General features: G+C 42.4%; 1 protein-coding gene across 1 annotated transcript; it reads left to right on the top strand.

Annotated features, from left to right (window-relative positions):
• Positions 1 to 3571: 3571 nt before the first annotated feature.
• Positions 3572 to 11038, top strand: commd8 (COMM domain containing 8). Its single transcript, XM_064953565.1, has 5 exons — positions 3572 to 3679; positions 4638 to 4793; positions 8823 to 8975; positions 9275 to 9430; positions 10619 to 11038. The coding sequence occupies exons 1-5, from the start codon at positions 3635 to 3637 to the stop codon at positions 10637 to 10639; spliced, it is 531 nt and encodes a 176-aa protein (XP_064809637.1). The 5' UTR covers positions 3572 to 3634; the 3' UTR covers positions 10640 to 11038.
• Positions 11039 to 12723: the final 1685 nt, after the last annotated feature.

The raw sequence follows: 12723 nt of genomic DNA on the forward strand, positions 1-12723 counted from the left end.
TGAAGAAACTTTAAAAGTTTTTGTAAGGTTCTGGATTGACTGACATTCATGTCTTAAAGTAATGATGTTTGTCGTTGCCTATTTGAGCTGTTCTTGCCATAATATGGACGTGGTCTTTTACTAAATAGGGCGATCATCTGTATACCACAACATAACTGACTGGCTCAAACACATTAAGGAAATAAATTACACAAATTAACTTTTAACAAGGCACACCTGTTAATTGAAATGCATTCCAGGTGACTATCTCATGAAGCTGGTTGAGAGAATGCCAAGAGCATGCAAAGCTGTCCTCAAGGCAAAGGATGGCCACTTTGAAGAACCTCAAATATAGCATTTTTATTTGTTTAGCACTTCTTTGGTTACTACATGATTCCATGTGTTAATTCATAGTTTTGATGTATTCACTATTATACAATGTAGAAAATAGTAAAAATAAAGAAAACCGGTGGAATGAGTAGGTGTCCAAACTTTTGACTGGTACTGTATATCAGAGACATTTTCAGGAAAAGCAGCTAATAGTAAGCCGATAAAATGTATACCATTGCATTGGTTCAAAATAGACGTCTAACCCTGTAATTAAGATAGAATCTGAGAGATCGCACCTTTTAATTTTTTTTATTTTTTATCTCTGGGGCAGTTTGCCGCCATTTCGTCTGGGTACTCCAACACCCCGATTGAAGCAACTGTACATCTAATCTTCTCCCCCATTGCCTGTTTAGTCGACAGGGAGCTAGCCTGTTCTCCTCAAAACAACGTTAGCCAATTTGAGCAGAGAAATAAGCTTGCTAACTAGAAAAGCCAACCAACTAACTACAGAGCAAACAATGTTTTCGTATCTAATTAGTTTCGACCAAATGACAAGTTGCTACATGGCGTCTTCCCCAACGCCTTGCTGTAACTTTCAAATTCTGTGAATGTAATTTCAACAAATTCGATTCATATTTAGCATAGTGGAAAGCGTGTTTCTAAGACGAGCCCTGGCCCCCTATTTGAAAGTACTGTTTGGAAGGAAAAGCCCGCCCACCAAAGCTCTAGTGTTTTTCTCTACATGCCTTTTGCACAATGTAACAACGCCCACTTCCTACCGATACATAGCTTCCTGTCAGCCTGATTGTAGCCTCGGAGTCGCTTGTTTTATCATTACCTCAGTATATTAATATGATCATATTTCTATAGCGTTTTCTTAATCATTCTTCTTCAAAATGCTGTTTATCCGTTTAGTTAGTGCATTTTCTTTGTCTCTTTAGCTAGCAAACGTTACCTACCAGTAACGTTACCTAGCTAACGTTAGTGTTAACGTTATTAGTTGGTGCGGCATCGTTATTGAAAGTTAAGAAATTAAGATTTCATGGAACCTTCTAGTGGGCTTCGACGTCTGAATAAGGGAGCCGTGCCTTTGCAATTCCAGTGGAATAACTACCATGGCAAAGAGATCCTCATGTCACTGATGGGAAGCATCCCCGGCATCTGGGCTGTGGCTTGCCTTCTCACAAAACTAAGTGTGGACCTCTTGTTAATTAAGGCATGGTCCAAGGCGCAATTAGCTACTACTGCAATGCATCTTTCCTTTTTTTTGCTGTGACACCCTGTAGTCCATTTATTGATAATTACCACCACTGCTTACTCCAAACACAATGTTGTAAAGAGTTTTTATTTACAGTGACAAAAGAACAGAAGCAATTTTACTGAATTATTTTAAATTATTAATTGCACAGATAGATTTGTTGGTTTGTTTCTCTTTCATTAATTGAAAGATAAAGGAGCCTGTCCGTTGTTATTTAGTCTTTCCTGCCTAAGTTCTTTTTCATGTACACCAGTCATCCTTCTCTCTAATTAGTGAGAACACCACTGGGTCTCTATTCTCTCGACCAAAATGTCCTCATGCTCACAGACAACAAAGTCACACCACTCCAACCCAATGATATAGAGCTGACCTTGAACTTGCCAATAGTAGGCATGCTACCTCTTCAGGGAAGGTTCACCGCTATTCATGTGAAAATACTTGCAATCCACAAAACCCTTTACGTTTGGGTTCTTATTCTCAACTTGGCCAAGAGGTGGATGCTCGAGAGGGTCGTAGACCAGGCCATCAGGAGAAGAGGCAAGCCAAGGGACGTCAGGATGTATGATGAGGCCACAGAGTGAGAAGTTGACATTCTGCATCTTGCAGTAGTCACTGTCATCTCCAATTCCAGTCCCCTCTTCATGTCAGCTGTTGGTGCTGTGCCTTTCAGCTAGATTGCCTGAGGAGCATTTCTTACAAGCACATATTTTCTTTTACAACTGGGAGCCAAGTATGCTTACTGTGTTCTATGTATTTTTCCTATTCTCATGTGTGTTGTATAGTATTACGTTATAGATTGTTGTGTTTTCAAGAAAGGCATTTCACAAAACTTGTGCATGTGACACTAAAAACTTGGAAGTATTTTAATGTCCTTATATAGATGGAAGCAGACAGGAGGCGAGATCATGTATGACCATACTAGCCAATGAGAGGGCATAGAGCTAGATAGAGGACTCACATTTGTATCTGAACCATCATAGCGTCTGTGACAGCATGGACAGCGGTATTGAGGCTCTCTATTTTAAAGTAGCCGATTTTCTTATTTTTCAGTGGCTGATTGCTCCCAACTCGTCAGAATCCCCACCCAGTTCACTACTTTAAAAAGGCGAAAGCCCTCCATGGTAATGTACATGCAAAAACAGAGTCCTCTATCTCTATGACAACAGACTCGAAATCCAATTTAAAGTCGTTTCCCCCCCAGTTGCCGAAATGCCACGTACGTCCACTTATATCAGTACATTCATAACAATCTAACCATTACGTAACTTTTATTCGATCAAATAAACCTCACTTAACAAATATGCAATTGCATGTTTTGTTGACCAAATTCCACTCTTATTATTGATCTCCATACAAAAATTCATCACTTCGTGGAGTTATTTTCGTGGACATACTTTGAGCTGAGTAAAACCTCTCACTTTGCCTCTTCCGGTCTGATGTTGTGGGCAAATCTGATTTTTTTTTATCCCCATAATGCAACACTTTGAAAGGCGGGGGTTTGACAACATGGGATACATTATGTCAGAATTCACTTTTCGTAGTATTTTTTTAATTATTAAATAGCAACATGCAAAACACAAACAGAACAGCCCGAGGGATTACACAAAGAAATAAGGAAGAGAAGAAAAAAATAATACATTAACGTTATATCAAACCAAATACAGACATGAAGCGAAAACATTTTATTTTGTATACGTTTTAAAGATTCTAAATAGTTTTACAATTTTTTTTTATATATAAGAAAAGGGTATTTTTCTTTAACTTACGTAGCAGGTTGGGAGAATTTGGATACTTTTGGAAAAGGATTTGGGTTGGCTAATATGAAGGGGGGAAAAACTGTAGACGTCAATTTGACAAACTGTATTCCCTCTAGTCTTGACAAAGTTATCCATCTGAAGGCGCCCTTTGTTTATGGACCAATTTGAGTTATGATAATTGAAAATCCCAATGTTGAGCCAGGCTGAAAAAGTACTCTCAGGAAACAGCAGATTTCCCCGGTTTACCATGTGATCACTTATCAGCTGATTCGTGACGTTTTACAAGGAAGGCGAAACTCGACAACAAAACATGGTACATTTACTTGCCAAATTACTCCCTGAAGAATGCCCAAAAGTAAGTATAATACATTAATTTCCTTGGTTCATACATGTCATTTTTTCACCACTGTCCTGGAGCTAGACAATGCAATATCAGGAGAACCCTTGCCTGCATTTAATATTATTTGTTACATAGCAACAGGCCATTGTAATATATGCTATCCAGCAGACGTTTTTAAACAAATTGGCATAGTCATGAGTGCATACATTTTACGTATGGGTAGGCCCGGGAATTGAAACCACTATCCTGGTGCCATCTACCAACTGAACTACATAGTATTACAGAACGAGAAAGGATTTCCATTAGGGTTACAATCCAATGGACTAAATACTCTGCGTGTGCATTCAGATGAGACGATACAACAGGCTTTTGAGTACCCTCGTGTCTGTTTATATAATATGAAAACAAGATATTATGCTCTCAATCAAGGGCTAAAATGTGATTTGTATTACTGTTGTAACAATGTAGCTTACAATGTTGTTGCAAGCTCCCCAATTCAGATACATTGTGTATTGATGATCCATTGTGTTTTCTGAATCTAACCATTAGGAAAGCATATCAATACTCAATCGTAACCCGCCCCTATAAATACTCCAGTAGGTCTGAATGGATATGGTAATTACTTCAACTTTACTTATGATAGGCTTTGTGGAGCTGTCATCATATTATTTAAACCCCTCTAATCCTTTCTGATCTATGATTGCCTGGGTGTAGCTGTCGGGCTCGATTTGGCAGTGTGCCCATGTCATTGTCATAAGCACACACTGAACCAATAATTGACCAGCAGAGGGAGCATTATGCTTGATTGTAAATCCAAAGCATGCAGATAAGTCAGTTACTCCAAAACACTATGACCTCCACACAAACATGGGCATGGCATTGTTTACTGACTTGTTTTGGTGGGTAGATTCAATCCTACCATAGGCTGCCATCATCATCATGATGATGATGATACACATTTTCTTTCCCCCAGCTATTACACAGGGTGGTGGATAGTGTATGTGGGCGGGAGTCCCCTCGGATGGCAGACTATGGTGACATGTGGACCCTTGTAGAATGGATGGAGGTCCTCGACTCCCTCTCCTCTCTGTTCCGGCTCGCCGTCGGTAAGAACACCCCAGATGAAGAGGTGAGCTAGGAGTCAGTGAGTTTGGAGTTGTATCATGCATGCTTGACAGACTCAGATGTGACGGGAGTTGGGTTTCTAAGGTGTACAATGCAGTGACTCACTGGTTTTTGAAGGATCTATGTCAGTCACAGGGTGTTTGACTCTTCAGTGTGTATTGGGTTTGTGTAGGGCCTCATGATGGCTGAAGTATAGTGTGTTGGGTGAATATGTGTAGTGTTAGGTCAGTGTTTCTTAATCCATTCCTGGGGGATGCTCCGGGGGTGCTGTGTTTTTGTTGAGCAAGAACAAAAATGGGAGTGCTGCAGTGTGTGGTAGGCTGTGTTTGTTATGGCTGCAGAGTAGACCATGGGTTGAGTGTGTCAGGTGTATACAGTGTGTTGGTTTCAAGTTGCTGTGTTGTTTGGCACTCAGGAGGAAAGTTCAACCAGGCATCAATCATACTGTTCCCATAGAATTGATCTTTGACACAGCATAGTAACATTCAATGCTAACATCTAGGTCTACATGTTCAAGCGCTAATAGTTACATCAAATCTTATTTGTCACATGCGCCGAATACAACAGGTGTAGACCATCTTAAGATCAGCCCTTAACCAACAATGCAGTTTTAAGAAAAATACGAAATAAAGAGCAGCAGTAAAATAAGGCTATATACAGGGGCTACCGGAACAGAGTCAATGTGCGGGGGCACAGGTTAGTTGAGGTAATTAACGTAATATGTACATGTAGGTAGAGTTAAAGTGACTATGCATACATAATAAACAGAGTAGCAGCAGTGTAGAAAAGGGGGGGATAATGTACATAATCTGAGTAGTCATTTGATTAGCTGTTCAGGAGTCTTATGGCTTGGGGGAAGAAGCTGTTAAGAAGCCTTTTGGACCTAGACTTGGCGCTCCCCTACCGCTTGCAGTGCAGGAGCAGAGAGAACAGTCAATGACTAGGGTGGATGGAGTCTTTGACAATGTTTAGGACCTTCCTCTGACACGCCTGGTATAGAGGTCCTGGATGGCAGGAAGCTTGGCCCCAGTGATGTACTGGGTCATACGCACTACTATCTGTAGTGCCTTGTGGTTGGAGGTCGAGCAGTTGCCATACCAGGCAGTGATGCAACCAGTCAGGATGCTCTCAATGGTGCAGCCTTCAAACTATTTGAGGATCTGAGGACCCATACCAAATCTTTTCAGTCTTCTGAGGGGGAATAGTCTTTGTCGTGCCCTCTTCACTACTGTCTTGGCGTTTTTGGACCATTATAGTTTGTTGGTGATGTGGACACCAAGGAACTTGAAGCTCTCAACCTGCTCCACTATAGCCCCATCAATGAGAATGGGGGCATGCTCGGTCCACCTTTTTCTGTTGTCCACAATCATCTCCTTTGCCTTGATCACATTGATGGAGAGGTTGTTATCCTGGCACCACACAGTCTGACATCCTCCCTATAGGCTGTCTCACCGTAGTCGGTGATCAGGCCTACCACTGTTGTGTGATCGGCAAACTTAATGATGGTGTTGGAGTCATGCCTGGCCATGCAGTCATGAATGAACAGGGAGTACAGGAGGGGACTGAGCACACACCCCTGAGGGGCTCCCGTGTTGAGTAACAGCGTGGATGTGTTGTTACCTACCCTTACCACCTGGGGGGGCGGCCTGTCATTAAGTCCAGGATCCAGTTGCAGAGGGAGTTGTTTAGTCCCAGAGTCCTTAGCTTAGTGATGAACTTTGAGGGCACTATGGTGTTAAAAGCTGAGCTGTAGTCAATGAATAGCATTCTCACATAGGTGTTCATTTTATCCAGGTGGGAAAGGGCAGTGTGGAGTGCAATAGAGATTGCATCATCTGTGGATCTGTTGGGGCGGTATGCAAATTGGAGTGGGTCTAGGGTTTCTGGAATAATGGTGTTGTGAGCTATGACCAGCCTTTCAAAGCACTTCATGGTTACAGACGTGAGTGCTACGAGTCGATAGTCATTTAGGCAGGTTACCTTAGTGTTCTTTGGCACAGAGACTATGGCGGTCTGCTTGAAACATGTTGGTATTACAGACTCAGTCAGGGACAGATTGAACATGTCAGTGAAGTCACTTGCCAGTTGGTCAGTACATCCTCGGCGTATACGTCCTGGTAATCTGTCTGGCCTTGTGAATGTTGACCTGTTTAAAGGTTTTATTCACATCGGCTGTGGAGAGAGTGATCACACAGTCGCTCCAGAACAGCTGATGCTCTCATGTATGCTTTAGTGTTGCTTGCCTCGATCAGAGCATAGAAGTCATTTAGCTCGTCTGGTATGCTTGTGTCAGTGGGCAGCATGCAGCTGTGCTTCCCTTTGTAGTCTGTAATAGTTTGTAGTACGATTCAATCTTAGTCCTGTATTGACGCTTTGCCTGTTTGATGGTTCACCGGAGGGCATTGCAGGATATCTTATAAGCTTCCGGGTTAGTGTTCCACTCCTTGAAAGTGGTAGCTCTACCCTTTAGCTCAGTGCAGATGTTGTCTGTAATCCATGGCTTCTGGTTGGGGTATGTACGTACGGTCACTGTGGGGAAAACATCATCGATGCACTTATTGATGAAGCCATTGACTGATGTGGTGTACTCCTCAATGCCATCAGAAGAATCCCAGAACATATTCCAGTCTGTGCTAGCAAAACAGTCATGTAGCTTCGCATCTGCTTTATCTGACCACTTCTTTATTGACCGAGTCACTGGGTTTTCCTGTTTAGTTTTTGCTTGTAAGCAGGAATCAGGAGGATAGAATTATGGTCAGATTTGCCAAATGGAGGGCGAGCTTTGTACGCGTCTCTGTGTGTGGAGTGAAGGTGGTCTAGAGTTTTTTTCCCCCCCTGGTTGCGCATTTAACATGCTGGTAGAAATTAGGTAAAACGGATTTAAGTTTCCCAGCATTAAAGTCCTCGGCCACTGTACGCCACCTCTGGATGAGAGTTTTCCTGATTGCGTATGGCCGTATACAGCTCATTGAGTGTGGTCTTAGTACCAGCATTAGTTTGTGGTGGTAAATAGACATTTACGAATCATTTTTATGAAAACTCTCTTGGTAAATAGTGTGGTCTACAGCTTATCGTGAGATACTCTACCTCAGTCGTGCAAAACCTCGAGACTTCCTTAATATTAGATTTCATTCACCAGCTGTTTACAAATATACACAGACCGCCACCCCTTCTCTTACTGTTCTATCTTGTCAATGCAGTGTAAAACCCACCAGCTGTATGTTATTCATGTCATCATTCAGCCACGACTCAGTGAAATATACGATATCACAGTTTTTAATGTCCCATTGGTAGGATATACGTGATCGTAGTTCGTCTATTTTGTTATCCAATGATTGAACGTTGGCTAATAGGACTGATGGTAAAGGCAGATTACCAACTCTCCGTCGGATCCTTACAAGGCACTCCGACCTACGTCCCTGATATTTCTGTCTCTTTCTCCTGCTAATGATGGGGACGAGGGCCTTGTCGGGTGTCAGAAGTAAATCCTTTGCGTCCAACTCGTTAAAGAAAAAAATCTTCTTCCAGTACGAGGTGAGTAATCGCTGTCCTGAGCTCTTTTCGGTCATAAGAGACGGTGGCAGAAACATTCTGTACAAAATAAGTTACAAATAACGCGAAAAAACATTGGTTACGGGACTGTAAAACGGCAACCATCTCCTCCAGCCATATTGACAATATTTATGAAAAATTACAGGGACACACAGACTCATGTTTCAGTTGAGAAACTAATTAACTGAATATTTTATGTGTAAATAGAATTACAAGCAGATTGAAACAAGACCAGCCATTTGATATTCATTGCATAATCACCAGGAGCTGTTGCACCAGATGAGCAAAGGAACATATTTACAAAAAACATGTTTAAATTAATATTGTCCTGTGTCTTCTGTGTTGACAGTTTTTGTGTAATGTCGGCCAATGTATTATCCCACACAATAAAATCCTATTTCTTAAGTTATTTTGAATTTGAACTGTACAGTATGAGTGATTATTTATTAGTGTAACTGCCAGCCTGTTCTGCTTTGGGCAGGTGCTGGCATCGTTGGCAGACGTGGGCCGGGGGTACGGTGAGGCAGTGCTGACCGTCCTGAGGGCCAGACGGGAGGAGATCCGCCAGGCGCTGGTGGAGAGGACCAATAACGTGTCTAGCTCCACCCTCCAGGACTTTGACTGGCATATAAAGGTGAATTCCCTGGACTATAGTGAGAAGACCACAATATTTGTTTGATTGGTAAACTGATTGATCAGGACTCCCTTGAAAAATATATTTTATTTTTTATCTCAATGGGACATACAGGTCAAATGAAAAAAGTGGTTATGCTTTTTTTATAGTCCTGTAGTTTCAACTGGGTTTTACACATTATGTGATATGTGTCATGAATTAATCCGGGGTGAAATGCTGGTGTGTATGGTTCACCATGTCTACTGCTACCACAATGATTTCTATACACTAGAATCGTAAGCCTCTCTGTCTCTGTTCAGCTGGCATTGGCCAGCGATAAGATCTCGTCTCTCCAGACCCCTCTACTCAACCTCAGTTTGGACGTGAAGGAGAACGGGGCCCTGAAGCCTGTGTCTGTCGAGATGAACCGAGAGGAATTACAAACACTCATCAGCTCAATGGAGGCTGCCAATAAGGTAAACCTTCAGGGACACACATACATGCGCACATATTATGACAATTAGGGTATTATCATTGCCAATCAAATGTGTTTGTGTCAGCATGTTGTTTGTCTAATGTTTTAGTGGTACATAGTTATGCACAGTATGTGTGTATGAGTGCTTGCGCGTGTGTGAGCGTTTGGTCAGCATCAGTGGAGGGTGTGATTTGGATGGCTTGAGAACAGTTTTCTTGGCAGTTCCACCAATAGTTTAATATCATTATCTTTTCACCTACTGATGTCAGGAGCATAATAGCTGGTGATTTTGGCCAGTTTTTGTGCTCTCATTCACTTAAAGGGACAGTTCTTTCGCAATTGTTCCATATTCCCTCTGTCCTAGAAGACATTTGTGTACTACAGAATGGCTTTTATCCCAACAGCAGTTTAGTCTGACTGTATGTTATTTTTTCTGTGTGTGGTTTTTGTAGTGCTGACAGTGTACATTTGATACACACTTATTTTCTTCGGATCCCAGTTAACTGTTGAAGAAGCAGCAGCGATTCTTCCTGGTGTCCACACTAATGGACAAGAACAGCAACACATTTAAACTAAGAACACTGCGATTATTAAAAATAAAAAAAGAGAATACGTGTGTCTCCACAGTCCGCGTTGTTTCTCGAGGTGGTTTTTATTGCTTGCCTGAGTTACCTGAGCTGGAAGAGAATTTGATGTAGTCATTGCTTTATACAGCACTGTGTCTCCCAGCCTCTGTTTTTGACTTGGGAAATGTGAAGAGACCCCTGATTGAGTGTCTTGTATGGGTTTTTGAGCTGTGTTAACTGGCTGAACTGACATTTCGGTACTTTCAACACTTCAATACCTACAGCCCTCAATGGCGTTGCCCATGCTATCTCCATTATAAAGTAGTCTACTTCTGAGTGTATTGGTAGTTCATAAATAAACAAAAAATGTGCATACCACTGTCTACCGTGCTGGAGTGTGATACCTATTCAGACAAAACAATCAAATGTTGGTGATTTACTGCCACCTGTTTGTTCAGGAGTATAATTCTTTAGTTGACCACTCCTTTCTTAACCCATAGTAAGTCTCATCCAGTTGACTACTTTAAAATGGTGGAAGCCCTCAATGCCACTGTCTATGCTAAAGCAGGCTCTGTGGCAGAAGAGCCCTCTATCTAACTCTGTGTGTATTTGTGTCCTTACAGGTGGTACTACAGCTGAAGTGATGGTGGCGATAGACATTTATTTCACTGTGCCCTTTCATCTATGGCTCTTAAGGGGACGTGCAATTTCATCATAGATGGACACTGAACTATGATGCAGTGTCTTTCTGGAAACAGTGGTCTGATCCAGATACAGCTTTTAGCCTTCAACCCCCTTAGGCACTGATTCCTACGCTTCCCCTAATGAATTCAAAATCATTGAATTTGTGTAAGCATGGGATTGTGGGTGTTGCGCCATATTCCATTTATTTTCAATCCATGAGGGGGTGTGAATGAGTGCACATTTTAGGGAAAAGGATATAGAATCACACTGCAGCCTAAGAGACTGCAGTAAGAAGTAGTCTTTTGTGCTGTTTTTTTTGTAATCCATTCTATTACTGTGTAATAAATATTAACGTTTGACCTTTTCTTCAATGGAATATATATTAGAGCTGTAGACTGTCTCCATACTCTGAAATGGCTTCATCTCTTTCTCTTGTCCTTCCTGATCTCGGATGATTGGCTAGGTGAAAAGATTGTCAAGGTCATCCCCAGAGGCAATGTTATATATCAGACCAAATAATACCCTTCCATTTTTTTTCTGTCTGTTGAATATTTAATACAGATCACACTGTGTGCAAAATCTTCCTTTGCATACGCCTGGTACTAGTCAGCATGCCTATGATGTTATGCACCAAAACAGCAGTGGGGGGTAGAGTCATGGCGGGCCTAATTTTCCCTTTCTCTTCTTAAATTCATCACATCTGGACCACAATATGGCAGCGTTATAATTCATTAATATTTTAATGAGTTATATAAAAAAAGTCCAAGTCTCTAGTGTTGGATGAGAACCTGGTGCGTGTTCTAGTTGGGAATATGCAGGACTTGCTATTAGAGCAGTCTTTTTTTTAATGGAGGTAACCTGACTTTGCAAGCTTGGTTAGATGTGCAAAATGCCTGAATGTGCCCACACACAACCAGAAGCAAAATGCCTGAACGCGCGCACACAACCAAAAGCATAATGCCTGATGGAGCGCACACAACCAAAAGCATAATGCCTGATGGAGCGCACACAACCAAAAGCATAATGCCTGATGGAGCATAATGCCTGATGGTGCGCACACAGCCAGGAGCATAATGCCTGATGGAGCGCACACAACCAGGAGCATAATGCCTGATGGAGCGCACACAACCAAAAGCATAATGCCTGATGGAGCATAATGCCTGATGGTGCGCACACAGCCAGGAGCATAATGCCTGATGGAGCGCACACAACCAGGAGCATAATGCCTGATGGAGCGCACACAACCAGGAGCATAATGCCTGATGGAGCGCACACAACCAAAAGCATAATGCCTGATGGAGCATAATGCCTGATGGTGCGCACACAGCCAGGAGCATAATGCCTGATGGAGCGCACACAACCAGGAGCATAATGCCTGATGGAGCGCACACAACCAAAAGCATAATGCCTGATGGAGCGCACACAACCAAAAGCATAATGCCTGATGGTGCGCACACAGCCAGGAGCATAATGCCTGATGGAGCGCACACAACCAGGAGCATAATGCCTGATGGTGCGCACACAGCCAGGAGCATAATGCCTGATGGAGCGCACACAACCAGGAGCATAATACATGATGGCGCACGAGCGCACAAAACCAAAAGTATAAAGCCTGAAAGTGCGAGCGTGCACAACCAGAAGCATAATGCCTGAAAGCGCGAGCGCAAACAACCCGAAGCATAATGCCTGAAAACACATAACCAGAAGCAAAATGCCTAAACACACATAACCAGAAGCAAAATGCCTAAACACACATAACCAGAAGCAAAATGCCTGAAAGCACACGCAACCAGAAGCAAAATGCCTGAAAGCACACGCAACCAGAAGCAAAATGCCTGAAAGCACACGCACAACCAGAAGCATAATGCCTGAATACGCACACAACCAAAAGCATAATACCTGAACACGCGCACACACACAACCAGAAGAAAAATGCCTGATCGAGCACGAACACACACAACCAGAAGCACAATGCCTGAACGCGCGCACACACAACCATAAGCATAATGCCTGAACACGCACACACAACCAGAAGCATAATGGC

This window comes from Oncorhynchus masou, chromosome 32 (genome assembly GCF_036934945.1).
Source record: "Oncorhynchus masou masou isolate Uvic2021 chromosome 32, UVic_Omas_1.1, whole genome shotgun sequence".
Classification (NCBI taxonomy): Eukaryota; Metazoa; Chordata; class Actinopteri; order Salmoniformes; family Salmonidae; genus Oncorhynchus; species Oncorhynchus masou.

Bases quoted from the DNA above. Each gene is read 5' to 3' on its own strand.
- commd8 (XM_064953565.1), top strand. From the start codon at position 3,635: ATGGTACATTTACTTGCCAAATTACTCCCTGAAGAATGCCCAAAA. The intron at 3,680-4,637 runs GTAAGTATAATA...TCTTTCCCCCAG, and splicing joins TCCCTGAAGAATGCCCAAAA to CTATTACACAGGGTGGTGGA. The intron at 4,794-8,822 runs GTGAGCTAGGAG...TGCTTTGGGCAG, and splicing joins AGAACACCCCAGATGAAGAG to GTGCTGGCATCGTTGGCAGA.